The sequence below is a fragment of the Pipistrellus kuhlii genome, unplaced genomic scaffold (genome assembly GCF_014108245.1).
Source record: "Pipistrellus kuhlii isolate mPipKuh1 unplaced genomic scaffold, mPipKuh1.p scaffold_m20_p_12, whole genome shotgun sequence".
NCBI classification, from domain to species: Eukaryota; Metazoa; Chordata; class Mammalia; order Chiroptera; family Vespertilionidae; genus Pipistrellus; species Pipistrellus kuhlii.
The window spans coordinates 30,385,205-30,404,375 of NW_023425427.1; the positions used below are offsets into that span (position 1 = coordinate 30,385,205).

The following is a 19,171-nucleotide window of genomic DNA, read 5'->3' on the forward strand; positions in this document are numbered from 1 at the left end:
CATTTGCATTTTCTTGATGATGAATTATGTGGAATATCTTTTCATGCACCTGTTGGTCACTGGCATGTAGTGTTTGGGGAAATGTCTTTTTAGTTTTTCTGCCCATTTTTTAAACAAAAATTTTTATTCAGTTTTATACAGTCTTCATATGTTTTAAATAGTAACTCTACAAGATATATCATTTGCAAATATCAATACTTTCACCCATTCTGCAGGTTGCCTTTTTCATTTTGTTGCGGGTTTCCTTTGATGTACAGAACATTTTTTATGTAGCCCCATTTGTTTCGTTTTGCCTTTGTTGCCTTTGATTTTGGTGTCAAAGCAAAAAATCATCGTTACTATCAATGGAAAGGAGCTTGCCCCGATGTTTTCTTGTAGGGGTTTTAGGACATCAGGTCTTACATTCAAGGCTTTAATCCATTTTAGTTGGTTCCAGTTTCTTTCTTTCTTTCTTTCTTTCTTTCTTTCTTTCTTTCTTTTTTTTTTTTTTTTTTTTTTTTTCTTTCTTTTTTTCTTTTTTTTTTTTTTATTTTTTTTTAATATGGGTGCTTTCCAGTTTTCCCCAACACATTTTTTAAAGAGACTATCCTTTCCCCGTTGTATATTCTTGGCTGAAAAGTTGTAGTTAACAACAGTATTTTGGTTTGATCACGAGAGAGGAAAAAGCTTGTAGACTATAGCCTTCATTCCCTTGTGCAGGAAAGTTTACACACTTTGAAAGAATGAGGACTACTCTCTTGAGAAGTGTTCTGGTTTGAACTGAATCGCCCTCTCCCCCAATCTCATATGTTGAAATTCTAACCCCTGGTACCTTACAATCTGACCCTATTCAGAAATAATAGGAAGTTTATACCTTTTGGCTACATTCATTCATTTCATCCACACCCCCTCTGACAACCACCAGTCTATTTTCTGAATCCATGAGTTCTGTTTGTTTATTTGCTTGTTTGTTATTTAATTCTACATACTATGGTAGTAGGATTATACAGTATTTATCTTTCTTTGTCTGATGTATTTCACTTAGTATAATGCCCTCAAGGGCCATTTATGTTTCTAAAAATGGCAGGATTTCCGTTTTTCTTTTTTATGGCTGAATAATATTTCATTGTGTAGTATATGTCATATTTTCTGTACTCATTCATCTGTTGTTGGACACTGAGGTTAAAATGAGATAATATTAAACTAGTATAGAACCCTACTCCAATATGACTATTGTCCTTATAAGAAGGAAAATTTGGACACATATGCACACAGAGAGAATGCCATGTCAAGATGAAGACAGAGATTGGGGTGATGCCAGCAGTACATATATAATACACATATTTATATACACAGAAAATATTCACACACACATAATACACATATTTATATACACAGGGTGTCCCCCAAAAATGTATAGATAGTTTAACAGCTAATAGCTCAATTTTGAAAATGGAAATATGTTTTAATAAACACGGCCTTTATAATTATTCAAAGTGTGTATATACATTTTGTTGGCACACCCTATATACAGACACAGTTTAAAGTAGCAAGAAATTCTAGTAAAACTTTGCTGGTAAATATTGGCCTGGCATATCTGCATTTTTGTTAATCCTCCACCAGAGGATATTTTTTCCATTGCTTTTTAGAAAGAGTGGAAGGGAAAGGAGAGAAGTGGAGGCTGGAGAAAGAGAGAGAGAGAGAGAGAGAGAGAGAGAGAGAGAGAGAGAGAGAGAGAGAGAGAGAGAGAGAGAGAGAGAGAGAGAGAGAGAGAGAAACATTGATGTGGGAGAGACACATCAATTGGTTGCTTCCCACATGCACCCTAACCAGGGCTGGGATGGAACTTCAACCCATGTACATGTCCTTGGCTGGGATCAACCTGAGACCCCTCAGTGCAGGGAGGCTGAGGCTCTAACCACTTAGAAACACCAGACAGGGTTGCATTTTCTTTATTAATTATCATTTCTCCATTCACAAGGCTTATAGGTTTTCTCATATTTGCTAATCAAGAGTTGGAGGCAGTGCTAAAGTGCACTTATTATGAAATGGATTTATTTTTAAAAGACATAATAAGAATAAATTTAGCCTCAGCTAACCAAATAATTAAACCCATCTACAGAAGAAATTAGAGTTCAAATGCACCTCAAAGATCAACTAGAATTTATTTATGTAACCCTAGGCAAATTACTTAAATGTTGGTCTGTTGGTCTCTGTTTGCTCACCTATAAAATTAGAAGGTGAGTCAAAACAACTTCTAGAATTTCTTCTAAATATAACTCTATGATTGGACTTTCCTATCAAACCCCTAAAGTTTCACCAAGATTCTGTCTACATCTCCGCTATTCCATACACTAAAATGGTGTTATTTTGAATAAGGAAAAATACTGTGTTGAATAAACCATCCATAGTGAAGCTAGCCATCATAAAAAATCAAAGTCCACAGACACTTCAACACACACACACACACACACACACACACACACACACACACACACTCAGCATTATTATAGTGCTAGTGTTATCCAAATTTCCACCATTGGAGTTTCATGTCAAATTTGAATGTCACCTTTATTTTCATTCACTTAACAGTGGAATTTGATAGCTCACTTTTTAAAAATTAGCCACACCCTAATCATAAGCATGATTGTCCTAGGTTTATGTATTTTTTTTCTAATAAAATTCAAATAAATATAGTTCATAAGTAAATAAAATTCCATCAGCTATCTAGAATTGTGTTGTATACCTTCAGTGGTATGCGTATTAAACTGTGAAAAATGCCAGAGTAGTTTATGAAAAGAAGATTATATACACTGGTCTAGAATATAAGATTTTGATTTTAAAGAAAAACTACTAAAGTATTATTTTCATCGCATTTATTGGGATAAAAAAATCAACAGCTAAGTCAATTATTCTTTCATTAGTTAGAGAATCTGATTTCATAAATTATTATGAAAATGGGAGTATAGGACCACCGGTTGATGGGTAGAGCTTTCGTTTGACATCTGCATTAGCGTAAATCCCACTCTCGTCATGCCAAGTGTTGATGCCATATCTTTTGGAACCATTTAGATCTGTGAACTGAGAACAGCATTTTCTGTGGACTATTGAGTAATCATCTTGACAAGGGTAATCCTATGGGGGGAGGGGGGGAAGAAGTGATACTGAATAACTGAAATATGTAAAAAGGAGTGATGTTTAAAAGCTGATCTTTAGTATGTTAGTCTTACTATGATCAAAGGTTAATTTTCAAACAATTGATTAATTTAACCTCTCAAATTACGAATACCTTAATGAGAAAAAAGGCTATTGCATTTATAAGTACTTATAATTCTGAAAGAAGAAACTAGTTCATGATTGTTTTATAAAAATAAAAATAAATTGTTATACATTTAAAATTGTTCTAGCCCATAAATTTAGATAGATACAATTTTATTATCATCTACGTAAGCCCCAAGCAATTACAATTTATCTACCATTCAACATCTTTTTAAAATTAATGTGTTATAATTATTCCAAAGAATAATTGGGCTATATCTTTAATAACTGCTATCAAGTCACACTTGCCAGAAAATGCCAAGTTCAAAGATTCATTCCTATTGAGAAATTTACATACGTAATCCAATATAGTATGTAAGGTATTTACCCTTACAGCACTTCATAAAAGCTTCTAAGATATATATCTCCAGTCACCAGAATGACCAGAACAACCGGTGGCTATGACATGCACTGAGGCAGCCAACCAGCCTGATCCAGGCCCTGATCGGCCCCACTCCCATCAGGCCTGTCCCCCAATTGACCCCCAACATCCCAGTTGGGGGCAGGGCCAGCAGGCCAACCACCTGTGCACTGTCCCGGCCCAATGGGCCCCCATCAGAGTGGGCCAGCTGAACCCCTTGTGCACTGAGCCTCTAGTAATAAAATAAGACACTATTATTGACTATTTCCCAAGGAAATAATGATTATTTTAGATTAAATCAAGGGTAATGACAGATAACGAATATAAAGCCCTTGAACTGATTATACAATTTCTCCCTTTAATTGGTACAAATTTTAAAGTACTAGAACAATAATGAAATTAAATCATCAAAATCTATAAAACAATGAAAGAACATCTAAACATAGTTCAAATCTTAGATTAGCTTTATTTAAAACAATTTAAAACTTTAACCAAATGTTCAACCATAACAATCATTATAGTGTCTATTTATTTACTGAGTGCCATGGGCATAGTAGTTGAGTGTTTATATCTTTTAATTCATAACAGAGCTCTAAAATACAAACTACTACTCTCATTTTACATATAAGAAAAGATAATTTGCTTAAAATCTCATAAGGGGGGAATTTAAAGAATGCCAGTATTAAGTGACTCAGCCAGGACTTCAAACTAACCAACTTAACTATAAGATCCATTATCCCTCCAGGATTCTCATGAAATTCTTAATAATTATGAGATGAAAAAATATATAAACAATAAAATCCTAAACCTACATTTTATCCATGATCCTTTCTACATAGTTTGGGCTTTTGCTTTTTGTTGTTGGGGTCTTTTCTTTGGGGCTCATTTGTTTAGTTGCTTTTGATCAGGTAGAGGACTTTTAAAACAGATTTTAGGCATCACTGTCCAAAACTGCCTTCTCAGTGGGAGGCAGGATCTGCTATTCCTATCCCAGCTGCCATCAAACTGAAGAGAGTGTCAAATGAAAGGTCAATGTGTTCCTTTAGCACCTCTTATACAAAGACTATGATTCATTTTGATAATGTGAATGACAAGATTAAATGTGATGTTTTAGGAAAAGGATTCTGGTAACAGAAGCTACTAAAGATTGAAGGTGGAAAGGACTGGATTTAGGAAGTGCAATTAGAAATGGATCTCAACTATTTACAATATCAACTAATGGATGAATAAACAAAATGTGGTCTGTTTACACAATGAAATATTACTTGGCAATACAAGGAATATTTTATAGGTGTTATAACATATAAAACATTATGCCAAGTGGTAAAAAGCTAAATCAAAGTACCACACAGTGTATGATTTCTTATATAAAATGTACAAAATAGGCAAGTTCACAGAGAAAAAAAGTAGTTTTTCAGGAGATGAAGAAGGATGAGGAGTGACTATTAATGGATGTGATGGCTAATTTTCTGTGTTAACTTCACTGGATCATGAGTACACAGATACACACACACACACACACACACACACACACACACACACACACACACCTTGTAATTTAACTCACAGACTTACAGACTTCAGAATATCAATGATCAAACCTGGAAGAATCAGCTCATAGAGTTCTTTAAATGTGAAGAAAAATATCCTTTGCCTATAAGACTTCAACAAGAGCTGGAAAAAAGAACAGGAATATAAGGAAGAGTCTGTCTGGAGAATGTAGGAAGAAGAAAATAAGGGAAAAGGATAGCAGAAAGAGTTTCCTAATGTATCCATCCCTATCTAGACTTTATTTATTTATTTATTTATTTATTTATTTTTCCTATCTAGACTTTAATCAGGCAGAGTCTCTTTGACTTGAACACCAAGAAGTATCTATAATAATATAAGCATAATATGCTAACTAGACCAGACGTCCTTCTGGACAACCTTCCCGGACGAAGCTGGGGCTGCAAGGGAAGTCTGGGTCCCGGGTGCCAGAGGGAAGCCGGTGCTGGCAGTCAGGAGAAGGCAGGCCATCACTTTTTTTGGAAAGATATTTTTATCTAATTTCGAATTTACAGGAAAGTTGCAACAACAGCACAAGGAGCTCCCATATAATCTTGACTCAGAGTCACCAATTGTTTACCATTAGGCTGGAGACCTCGTGGTACTTTACCTCTAAATAATCCATGCTCTTCCTAAGAACAGGATTTTATAGCTAGAGTAAAGTGTTCAACCTCAGGAAGGTTGATGCAGTATAATTATGTCATCCGCAGTCTATATTCAAATATAATTCATGATCCCAATAATGTTCTTTACGGCTATTCTTCCCAGTCAATGATCACTGCTGTGCATAGGGCACAGACCTCCCTTCAGGCCATCTGTTCCACAGCACTGCCTTCCAAATAAAGATTTTGTGCTGATGTCATCTCTAATTAAAAATGTCTAAAATCTGACTCATCTCCTCCTCCTGAAACAAGTTCTCCCCATCTCCATGTCTGTCTTATTCTTTTTAATAGTGTTACCTCTCCCATAGGTTTGAGGCTATGGAACATCTCTGATTCTTTTCTTTTTTTAAATATATTTTATTGATTTTTTACAGAGAGGAAGAGAGAGGGATAGAGAGTTAGAAACATCGATGAGAGAGATATATTGATCAGCTGCCTCTTGCACACACCCTACTGGGGATGTGCCCGCAACCAAGGTACGTGCCCTTGACCAGAATCAAACCTGGGGCCTTTCAGTCCGCAGGCTGACGCTCTATCCACTGAGCCAAACCGGTTTTTGTATTATATTCTTACACAAGGCACTATTATTTCCCAAACCTTCTTTTTTCCCAGAATAAAATTATATTGCTATTTTTTAGTCAAAAGATACCCAGTACTCATCCAGTTTTTCCCAATCTTCCAAGGGATTGTTCTCTGGTTATTCTTATTTGATTTCATGCTTTTTCTTTAGGACCTTTTGTTTTTGATAGTTTTATTTTCAAGGTCACTTTCCCTTTTAGGCCTGCCTTCTGAATATCAGTAACTCTGTCTAATTTACTATTATAAGATACTTTAAAAGCATAACTCAATTCCTCCATCCAGATCATCCATAAAAATGCATAATGGGTTATGTTTCCTTGCCAAATCAGTCACTGTGAACTAACCTTGTGTCCATCATTACAAACAGCTATTAGCCACCTGGCATTCATGCAACAAAGACCATTCTACCCTAGCAAGCCTATAAGAATGCTCATTTAGGGTTCTCCAGTTACTCTTGAAAAGACATTTTAGGCAGCAAACTTAATGTGAATGTCACATTGGATGGAATGAAAGTAGACATAATAGCAGACTGCAGTGATATTTCGTTTCATTATTTTCAGTATACATTGTGTATAAAATTCTTTAGCACTTATATGCATTTGACTAAAGACCTGTCTTCCCCTAATAAGGTTGTCTTCTAAGCACACATGCAGAGTGATGTGGGAGGAAAAGAAAATTCCCTTAGAGCTAAATCTGCTTTCTCAACCCTGGGATCACAGGACATAGGCTTCTCAGACAGATCCCTTCATTCATCTCCTTCACTACTTATAAAATGATGTCATTTCTATTGGGCATTTTTTTCTCCTGATGATTTAATTACAAATATAAGAGTAATCGGCAAACACAGCAATATTAAATATATAATTAATTATATATATATTTTGTTACATATTTAAGAAACATTCATCATCCTTTTTTATTTGATATAATATTACAAAGAAAAAGTGCTTGTAACAAATGCAGGTATTCAAATGAAGGAAAGTAGTCATAGGGAGTGCAAAGAAGTTTAGGCTGTGAGTTTAAATATAAACATTTATGTTATTAATGAGTTCAGTCAACATAGTAAGTTTTCATCACAAAGAAAAATATGGGTATTTACATGAACAAATATTTCACAAAATAAGCTGACAATATTACACACTCTCTAGTAATGGCCAGCATAAAAAACTAAGCAATATACTACTGAACCTTAGCAATTGACTAATTTTTTTTCTTTTTAATGCATAAATTTTTATTGGTTCTATCATTTCAATCACATAAAAATAAATATGATTCGTCTTATTTCTCAGTCTATACACTGACTGTCCAGATTATTATGATTTCTGAATGCATAATAATCTGGTCACTCAGTGTATATCCAATATAATAAAAGGCTAATATGCAAATTGTCCCCTCGAACAGGAATTCTAACAGCAGGCAGGCAGAACAACCATCCTTGTCCCCTCCCCTTGGCCAGGTTGGCCAGACCCCACCCATGCACGAATTCATGCACCAGGCCTGAGAACAGCATGATCTTTAAATATATATATATATTGAGTGGCCAGATTATTATGCATTCAGAGATCATAATAATCTGATCACTCAGTGTATTATGTGAGGACATCTGCAATTGTTTTATATGTGTAACAGTGCAGTTAGGTAAAAATTTGAGGCTTAGGATTCTCAATTTAAATTTTTTGTCTCCATTACAAAAGTCAAATATGTTCACTGTACAAATTAGAGAAAAAAAGAAAAAAATGAAGTCTTCCACTATCTTAAGTTACCTGAAGTAGAATTTAACTTTATGACTTAACCAGAAAGGAGACCATGGTTACTTAACTTCAGAAGCCAATATAAGTGCAAATATAACTACAAAAAAATAGGATTCTTTTTACTAAAGGACATAATACCAAAATAATCAAGAACTGAGTTTCCTGAAAATAGATACTCATCATTTCTCAATTGTTGGTGATGCACAAGATGAACAAAAATTATATTTATTTCTAATTTTCAAGTAGACTAGATTTCAATATCTGCCAAAATCCTTAATCAAAAAGGTTACTTGGTCATAAATAAATGGCTATTAGGATGGGACAGGATTAACGAAAGAGATAGGATGAATAAAAGAATCAAATTAAATAGTAGAATTTGAGAGCCAGAGAGCTCATGAATATCATTCTTTCTATACCATGAAGATGAGAGAGAAGAAGAGAGAGGGAGATTTCGAGGAACTGGCTCACATGAATGTAAGGCTAGAAACTAGAAACTTAGGCAGGATTTCTATATTACAACTGTTGAGGCAGGATACCTTTGCCAAGAAACTTCAGGTTTTTGCTCTTAAGGCAAGCATCAACTGATTGGACAAGGCCCACCCACGTTATTGAGGGTAATCAATAAGACAAATCCTATTGTATTCCAAATAACTGGGGGAAGCTGTGGAAGTCCTGAGAAGGCACATCACAGGGCCTGGAACATTACCTAGTTACATTTCAGACTTAATTTTTTGGGCAGAGGTTTGGCAAAGCCCTTCTTAGGAGGCAGAAAAGTAAAGGCAACTCCAAGCTTAGGGGAGTTCCTTTCATGCAAATGAGCCTAATTGAACAATAAAGGGCTCCTAATGATGCTGCCCACTTCCAACTCTTATCTAAGATGCATTTTTGTTTGGGATGATACTCAGAGTATTTCTCAATCAATACCACACCAGCCAATCAAATTAAGCAAGTCCTGGTTAGACAGGTGTTAAACTTCCCAAAGGTCCAGACTGGGCCCACTCAGCCATGAAGCACAGGAAAAGCCCAATAATGCCTAGAGCCCACATTACAATAATGTTTTCATTTATTTTAGAATCTTAAAAAATAAAAATAACAACAATGTAACTATACTTTTACCACTAAATTGTACACTGAAAAAGGGTTAAAATAGCACCTTTTACATCATGTGTATTTTACCACAATGAAAAAGTGCAGATACCATTTTGAAAAGCTAGCTATATTAAATGATGGAAACTCCTAGCTAAACCAGGAAATGATGGTGATAATATAACATCCAAAACTATCTCAAGGCAGATACTTTTGGCACCTAATATGCAGAAATTTTTGCTTAAAATAGAATATAGAGGACAAAAAGTACTTCCCAGAAAAAAAAAATGAATATCATATGCTTTAGTTTTGTATAATAACACTTATTCATTTATTGACAATAATTTCAAGAATATTAACAATAACAAAGTTGGCTAGCTTCTAAATATGGGTGTTAGAAATCAAACTACCAGACAGCAGGAAGGAAGGATGGGGCCAAAGACTTGTCCCCTGTCCTAAAGGCTCACATAACCTACATACAGCCAGCCATGGACTAGTCTAGTCCTTCAACCTACCTTCTCTGAATCTTTTCCTCTCTTTTGGTTTTTTGGGAAAAGGATGGGGAAGCTTTAAAAAGACTTATACACTCAGAGAACACACCCCTATCTTTCACTGAAATTGGGTGAGCCATAATAAGACCCAGTGTAAGAAGTGGAATTCTGAAGATATAGTTTGTAATTCTCATTCATTTCTCTCCTTGGAAATAATTCCATAACTTTCTCATACTCTGTATTTCCTTACTTATGTCTAGAGCTCTGGTATAATTAGTTGCATATTCTTTAAGCTTCCCACAATGCTGTCCCACTTTATGCAAATATGCATTTATGAAAATGTAAGAGCCCATCATATAAAAATTGATAAAAGTCTCAATTCATGCACAAAATTTGAAGTAGTATGAATCCAAATATTTTAATATTGTATAATTGCAAAAGTGGTAGCCTGAGTGAGTGGTGAACTATTTATGCTAAGGCCATATGATAAAATTCCTAGCAAGTAAAAAATTACCTGCATGTAAAAATATGTTAATATTTTATGAAGTATACTAGAGGCCCGGTGCACAGATTCATACACTGGCAGAGTCCCTTGGCTTGGTCTGTGCCCTCTCACAATCCAGGGCTCCTCGGAGCATGTCGGAGAGGCCAGGAAGGGGGATCCCACTGGTGCACATATCCGTATACCGGGCCTCTTGTATGTATATAAGATCTATGGTTAATCTCTTCCCTCCCTATTCCCCCCTTCCCTCTGAGATTCATCAATCTGTTCCATGTTTCCATGCCTGTGGTTTCCACTCCTGCGTTAAGTGTCTGCCCCCTGGTGGTCAGTGTGCATCATAGCTAACAGCAGATCAGTCAGCCAGTCACTTAGGCTTTTATATATATAGATACTTGTTTAAATGCAAGATAACTTCAGTCACTATGCTGCTGTTATTTAGTCATCCACTTAAAATTTAAGATATTTTTGTATCCTATAAGAATGTAATGCAACCATTCATTTAAATAGGAGTGCTAAAAACCAGTGCTAAAAAAAAAGTCTCAAAGTCAATTACTTTGGCTTAGAAGTGAATGAACAAAACTCTAACTAAAGCCAAACACCTGCCATGGCATGTTGTGCTATTAATGTGGAAATCAGCAATGGAGAAATATTAGAAATAATGCTTGAAAATTAAAACCATAAATATGTAACAAAATGGCTAAAGACTTATGCGCTCAGAGAATACACCCCTATATTTTTGCCTATGGAAAATTCATCCTTTAAGCTTTGTGAGTTTTTAAGTATGTCTTCAACTTCATTTTGTTTAGAGATGGTACCAAATTCCATGTATATAAGGAAATAGGCCTGAATTGCATTTTTTAAGTGACATATTTGTTTCCGTATGTGTTTTCTGATTATAAAAATCAGGATAAAAAGTGTAGAGATGAAGAAAATAACCAACTTTAGTAGCATTTTGACAGTTTCTTCATTTTTTCCTCTATGTTTTACATAGTTTAGATAAATACATGTTCAATTTTGCATCTTAATGTTTTTCTTAACCTTAAATGAAGACTTATCAAGACACTAGAGTTATCTATGCATGTTATAAAGGCTACAATAACTTCATCATATGATTATAGCATATTTAATTAATATTATTTCTAATACTAAAACATTAAGCATTTTCCAAGTTTAGCCATTATAAGTAATACAGTGATTAGTATCTCTGCATTTTAACTTATTTTCCTTTGGGGAAATTTCTTAGAAGGAAAATTATTAGATCAAATATCAATAGTATCTTGATATCTACTGCCAAATTCCTTTCCAGAAAGATTAAAATAATTTACAATTTACCTGGCAACAGATAAAATAACCCATCTTGTCCTGGCAGGGTGGCTCAGTTGGTTGGAGTATCATCTCATATGCCAAAAAGGTTGTGGGTTTGATTCCCAGTCAGGGCACATATCTATATAAGTTGCGTGTTTGATCCCTGGTTGGGATGCATACTCGAGGCAGTTGATCAATCAGTTCCTCTCTCCCTCCTTCTTTCTCTAAAATCCATTAAAAAATATATCCTTAGGTGAGGATTTAAAAAAAAAAAAATCTCACCCCATCTTCACCCCACTGTGTATTAAATGTATAAAATTAATTTTAATTAATTTAGTTCTCCAGTCCTCTAAAATGGCAGTTATTCCCTTTTATTTGAGATTTCTGTTTATCTCTGAGTATATATTTTTAAAAATTCATGGCTGGAATCTCTCATTGGTTGCAGTCGGATGGCAGCTGGAGTGGGAGTCCAGGCTCAGGTCGGCTGAATGTCCTAAGTCAAGCTCTGTAGTGTTTCTCCTCATGGCCTCCCCTTCTAGCCCAGGAGCTTGGATTTCTCATGAGGTAGCTCAGGGCTCCAAAGGACCTGGAAGCAGTCTTTTATAAGCTAGGTTGACATCTGGCACAGTCACTTTTGCCATGTTCTATTGATCAAATCAAAAGCCCGATAGTCCAGATTCAAAAGGCAGATACATTCACCTCTTGCTGGGAAAGTAGCCAGTGCAAATAGAAGGCCAGCCATCTTTAGAGACAATCTACCACATCTTATTGATCTTTACTAATATGAACATTTCCTGATGAAAGTGTTTTAAATTTGTGTTGCTATAGTAATTTGTATGCTTTCTCTTTTAGATTTTACTAACCAGTTAGTGCTGATGTAAAGGAAAGATACTGTTTTTCATATGCTTATTTTGTATTTACTCACTTACTAAATGGCCTTATTTATTTTAATTCTCAGTTTAATATCTTGGTTTTCCTAAGAAGATAATCATACTATCTTAAAATAAAGATAAAAATTTTCTCCTCTTTTTCAATAATCAAATACCTTATCTATTACACTTGTTAAGTCTTCCAGAGAAGCCTAATAAGATGCAGCCTTGTTCTGTTTCTGTTGTATAATTTTTAAGTACAAGTATATTAAAGTTATAAATTGGACATATATTATCAACGTACACATTTCTCAGAGCTAAATTAAGCCATTTAATTTTATGTGTCAATGCAATACAAATGAATAGAAAGGCAGGTTCTTATTACAGATAAATTAAATTTAGAGACAGGGACAATAAAACAAGATGAAGAAGAAAGCAATATGTTTTGGACACTACGATATTTTCTCCCTGAAATCTATAAACATCTAAAAATAAATCATAACAATAAAACATTCTATTGTCTCCCTCAGAAAATATCTTTAAATAAATATAAAGCATCATAAATCTCAGCAATTGTCCTCTCTTCCCAAGCTTGACTATTTTCACTAGATGTACGAACCATTTTATGTACATAAACAAGTATTAGAATGTGGCTTCACAGCCCTCTTATACTCACAAGTGGCTGATAATCATATGGTCGAGTGTAGTTTTCAGCATATGTTGTCAATGCACACCTAAGAGGGATAAGTCAATATCTGAGAAAAGAAAGACTTCAAAAACAAACACATTTAGATGTTTTAGAGGTGAATACTTTACATAAAATAAAGCCATTTCAAGAAGGATTGGCCCCAATAAAAATTTTAAAACTCTCAACTGTCTCAGCCTTGTTTACAGTGTTACCTATCACCAGCAAGAGGCCCTTCCTTCATCACTTCCAATTCAGCACCATCCACTCACTACTCTCCTGTGCTGATGATATGCTGCCAATCCCAAGGATTTTAAATTATTACCTGAGACTGGGTGCATTTGGACTTTTGGGACTCTCTTTACCACCCATTTTCTGCCCCTCAACCCTTTCTGATCCTATGCCCTATGTTCTCTGCTAGATGACAACTGAAAAGATAATAGAAGACAGCTACAAGGACTGAGATTACATAGCTTCTCCAACTTCTCCCCATTAAACACTCAGAAATGCACATGAAATACACCCTCCCTCCCCAAGTGTACAAGCACAGCCAGGCTCAAAAGGGAATACCGTATTTTTCGGACCATAAGACGCACTGGACCATAAGATGCACCAGTTTTTAGAGAAGGGAAATGAAGAAAAAAAGATTCTGAAACAAATAGTGTCCTATAATATTTTATGTGCATTAAAACCCAACATCACAGTCATAAACACATGTAATCAACCCTGTAAAGTAAACAGCAGCATTTAGAACCATTTTAGAGCCGGGCAAGCACACAGAGACCACACAGAGCCGGGCAAGTAAAAAAACTTTTTTTTAAAAGTATATGTGTAGGCTATATTTTGACCATAAGACACAGGGACTTTTCCCCCCCACTTCTGGGGGGGAAAAAGTGCGTCTTATGGTCCGAAAAATACGGTACTTGAAATGTTGGGAATGAAGAACATACTCATTAGAATGGGAAGCCATAAGCGGATGTCAAAGATAGAGCTGGAGTTTGAACTGCATGTCAAAGAGCAGAAGACATGGTCTTGGGGGTTTCACAGAAGGCAAATTGCTAAACTCTTATTCACAGCCAGGAGTCTGTAAAGGCGGTACCTCCATATAATAGAGACCAAAAAACTACAGTAACCAGTGCAGGGAAACTTGCCAGAAAGTTTCTTTGTGTTTGAAACTGAGGGTGGGGGTTGGGGGGAAATTATTTTCCAATGAGAAATTAAAGCCCTAATTCTCTGTTCTGATAATATTATGCAATGAGATGGTCAAAGAAACTCAACTGGTAATTGCACATCTAAAAATATTGGGTACAGGGAAATTAAAACATTTCAATGCATGGCTGAGCTGGTGGGAAAGTTAGATAGTTCAACAAATAAAGAATTCCAGACTTGGCGGGGTTGGCTCAGTGGATAGAGCATCAGCCCACAAGCGGAAGTGTCTCAGGTTCAATTTCAGTCAAGGGCATGTACTTCAGTTGCAGGCTGGATCCCTAACCCTGATCAGGGCCCTTGCGGGAGGCAATCAATCAATGTGTTTCTCTCACATCAGTGTTTCTCTTCTTCTGTCTCCCCCCCTCCCTTCCTCTCTCTCTAAAATTCAATGGAAAAATATCCTCAGGTGAGGAATCTATAATAATAAAAGCATAATATGCTAATTAGGCCAGATGTCCTTCCAGACGACCTTCCAGATGAAGCTGGGGCTGCAAGGGAAGCCTGGGTCCCAGGTGCCCGATGGAAGCCGGTGCTGGCAGCTGGGGGAAGGAAGGCCCACTCTTGCACAAATTTCCTGCATCAGGACTCTAGTAAATAAATAAATAAATTAGAATTCCAAAACAATAAAAAAGTCTAACTCAGAACAATTAATGGATATAGCACCAATTTTATCTGGTGATAATCACTAATTCCTGACAAGAAGTGGTTTCCAGAGTAGTAGCTTGTTAAAGAAATGCAAATCCTGTCATGTGCCGCATAATGGCATTTCAGTCAATGATGGACCAAATATACAACAGAAGTTCCATAACATTAAAATGGAGCTGAAAAACTCCTATTGCCTCGTGGTGTTGTAGTCATCATTACATTGCAGTGCAACACATTACTCATGGGTGTGTGGTGATGCTGATGTGAACAAACCTACTGAACTGCTCATGTAGAGAAGTATAGTACATACAATTATGTATAGTACATAATATTTGAGGATGATAATAAATGACTATGTTACTTGTTTGTGTATTTACTATGCTGTACATTTTATTGCTATTTTAAAGGGCATTCTTTCTGCTAGAATAAAATGTTTTCTGTGAAGTAATATGCCGTGTTAACTCAGTCAGCAGACTTACACACCTCGTGACTGCATCATTTTCTTTTGTGCTTGATTTAATCTCATGTGATTTTGTACAGGAACAGGCTTGCAGCCCAGGAGCAATAATAGGCTATACCATATAACGTAAGTGTGCAGTGGGCTACAACATCTAGGTTTAAGTAAGTACATTCCACCATCTTTGCACAACAATGGCATCGCCTAATGCATTTCTCAGAGGGTGTCTTTGTTGTTAAGCAGTGTGTGACTGTACCTCAGTCCCACTTGAGATCTACTGAATTAGAAAGTCTGAGGGTGGGCCCAGCAATATGTGTTTAACAGGCCCTCTAGGTGATTTTGATGCACATTAAAGTTTGAGTACTGGAAACTAAGAGAACAAAAATTAGAAGTGTAACTTTCAAACTGGAAAATAGGACTTTTTTCCCCCCCAAAGAGACCAATCTAATACAAAACAATAAATGTGAATAACAGAAAGGAAAGTTAAATTGTGCTCAACAGACAAATTAAAATCATAAAATTAAATATCTTTGCAATCACAATGAAAGTAAAGGGGTTAAACCCACCAGGGATAGTATTTTCTCAGACTTAAATTGAATACCAAATTGTGTTACACAGTCTGATTCTATGCTTTTATACCTAGAATTATTTTCAAAAGAAGTTTGAAAGCAAAAGAAAATAAAAAGATATTTCATACAAATATTAACTAAAACAATTATAAAGATTCACTAATTATTACCTATTGATTAAAGAAATGAGTCACCAAGAACATATGACATACTCAACAACACATGAAATATGTAAAGCAAAAAATGACAGAATCACAAAGATAAAATGACAATTCCACAGGCATAGAGGAGGACTGTAAAACGTTCCTAGATCCTTCAGTTCCTTAAATCCAAATTCATACATAAATCTTCCAAAACTATACATATCATCAGCAAAGCAAATAAAATCACACGATTTTCCATGCATGCAGCATAACAGAGGCCAGAAAAGACTACAAACTTCAGTTTACATGTAGTGAGGGGAACAATCCAGAATTGGCAGAGTTAGATCCAAGCCCAAGCTGGAGCAAAATCGGGTGAGGATTGCATAGAAGAAAGGAGAGAGTGGGAACTCCCCAGTGGGGATGGAACACAGAGAACATGGACCCAGAAATACAGCATCCTTCTCTGATGGGGAAAAACTGAGACCAAGTCTCAAACTAGAGGATTTGAACATTGGCTTTTAAGAAGGAGGCTTGGAAAGTATGCAAGACCACAATGGCAGCCTTGGTATGCAATGATTCCAAGGAAGCAGGGGTGAGGACAACTGGCAAAATAAAGATAGGAAATCAAGCCCAGAAATTAAGGGTCCTAGAACCACCGCTCCTCAAAAATAAATAAATAAATAAATAAATAAATAAATAAATAAATAAATAAAAAATAAAATAAATAAAATAAAATAAAATAAAATAAAATAAATAAAATAAATAAAATAAAATAAATGCCATTAATGAAATAAAGTTCACTTCACTGTTCTAACAGAAGAGGGCACTCTTGAACTAAAACATTGAAGAAATGGTCCAAATTTCTCATTTCCCCCCTCAATAGAATTTGCCTGATTATTGCTAAGCCAGGAAAATTAAACATAATTAAAATGTTAAAAAAAAAAAAAGCAACATTACTAAGAGAAGAAATCAGTAAATAAGAATAAAAACTAAGCTGATGAAACTCCTCCCCAGCAACATTCCTGGTCATAGAAGTCCTCTGTCAGCTTTTCTATTCAACAATACAACAGACATTCTAGCAAAGGCAGTAAAACAAAACAAAAAAGGAGCATAAACATAATAATTGGAATGGAAGAAACAAAATTTTCATTGTCCACAGATAATAAAATTGTCCACATCTAAAAATCTAAGAGAATCTTTGAATCATAATATCAGGCAAGTTTCAGGATGGTTGTTGGATATAAGATCAATACACAAAAATAGTATACTCATATATCAGCAATAAGAAATTAGAAAGCATGACTAAGTGGAAAAATCCCATTTATAATTGCAATAACATCTCTAAAATTCCTATAGAAATATAAGTAATAAGATTTCTAAGATATTTATGGAAAAATACAAAATTTATTGAAGGACATAAAATAACTCCCTTGTTTATGACTCAATCAATATATGTTACATATGTGTATATATGTATATACACTTTATATGTAATTTCTAAAATGTTTACAGTCTGATATATATAGAGAGAGATTTTGATTAAATTATAATTTAAAACTTCTATTGATCAAAAGACAGCATGAACAGTTAGAAGAGAAGCTATAGAATAGAAGATGTCATAAAATTAATCAAAACAAGATTAGTACCCAGAATAAAACATTCTTACATATCAATGAAATACAGAATCCCATAGAAAAATGGACAAAGCCTATTAACAGTCAATTCACAGTAAAAGAAACCAAATGGCTAGTAAATATTTTAAGATAAATTCAGTGATTAGTGAAATGCCAAGTAAAACAACACATAAGATTGGTAAAAATTAAAATTATTTTTAAAGATATGAATGTATACATTTATACACTACTGGGGGAAGTACCTTGCTAAATTGAAGATGCATATATCTTAATACCCAGAAATTCTGTTTCTGAGTATAAAGAAATCCTTGCATATATACTCGAGGAGACATGTATAAGGATAGTCAATGCAACCTCATGTGTAATGATGAGAATCTGGAAAATAATGTTCAACAATACAGTGAATATATTGATGGCAATATTAGACATTATAAATAATTTTTCTAAAATACAGTATATAAGGCAAATCCGGTAAAGATGTTAACTTACATTTATAATTAAGTAATGAATAGATAAATGGGAGTTTGAATAGTATTTATATATAAATATTCAATAATCTTAACATGGAATTATAAATAAAATATTCCATAATCTTAAAATGTTTAAGTATTAATAGATGACAATGAACTTATTTGTCTATCTTTTCTTTTCCAAAGTTATGACTCAAATGATATGATTATCAGTCAAATATCACAGTTTTGCTTTGGGCAGGTCAATCTTGCAAGGCAGCATTGGGCATCTCTCTACTCACTTACAATAGGCAGAAACCCATTCCATCCATGTTCAGGCCCTTCTCCCTATCTGATTATCACCTCCCAGCACAGAGCCTGATACAAGGTAGGCATTAAAAAATATTGAATGAATAAAGCAATAAAAATAAAGTTAGATATGAGATATAGATTTATAATGAGAACAAAGTAAATAGAAGTAGAAATTAAAATATTCATTTATTTATTTATTTTTAATCCTCACCCAAGGATATGTTTTATTGATTTTAGAGAAAGAGGAATGGAGAGAGTATAACATTGATTTGTTGCCTTTTGCACATGACCCTCCTGGGGATTGAGCCCCAAGCCTAGTTATGTGCCCTGAGTGGCCAGACTGGGAATTGAGCCCACAACCTTTCAGTACAAGATGATGCTCCAACAATTTAAATACTGAATGACTTTCAGTCAGTTACTTATAAACTCTTTATGATTAGAACCCTCCTCCCTTTTAAATCTGCAGAACAGAGCAATAATCTTTAAGTGATATGTTTCATCAAATTTGAAATAAGATGGTCTTTTAAGAATGAAAATATTTAAAAATCAACATAAATTTTCCTCTTAGATATCAGCTTAAAGCAGTACCTGAATAGAGAATATAAGAAAAGAACAAG

General features: G+C 34.8%; 1 protein-coding gene across 2 annotated transcripts in view; it reads right to left on the reverse strand.

The window, feature by feature from the left end:
* Nucleotides 1–2,823: 2,823 nt before the first annotated feature.
* CFAP95 (cilia and flagella associated protein 95) overlaps nt 2,824–19,171 on the reverse strand; it is a 65,521-nt gene continuing 49,173 nt past the window's right edge. For both annotated transcript variants that reach the window (XM_036433843.2, XM_036433842.2), the window contains exons 5-6: nt 13,128–13,185; nt 2,824–3,114 (exon numbers count right to left, since the gene is read on the reverse strand). In XM_036433843.2, the coding sequence (XP_036289736.1) occupies nt 2,929–3,114; nt 13,128–13,185 (244 nt within the window). In that variant the 3' untranslated portion in view covers nt 2,824–2,928. The remainder of the gene's footprint in view (nt 3,115–13,127; nt 13,186–19,171) is intronic.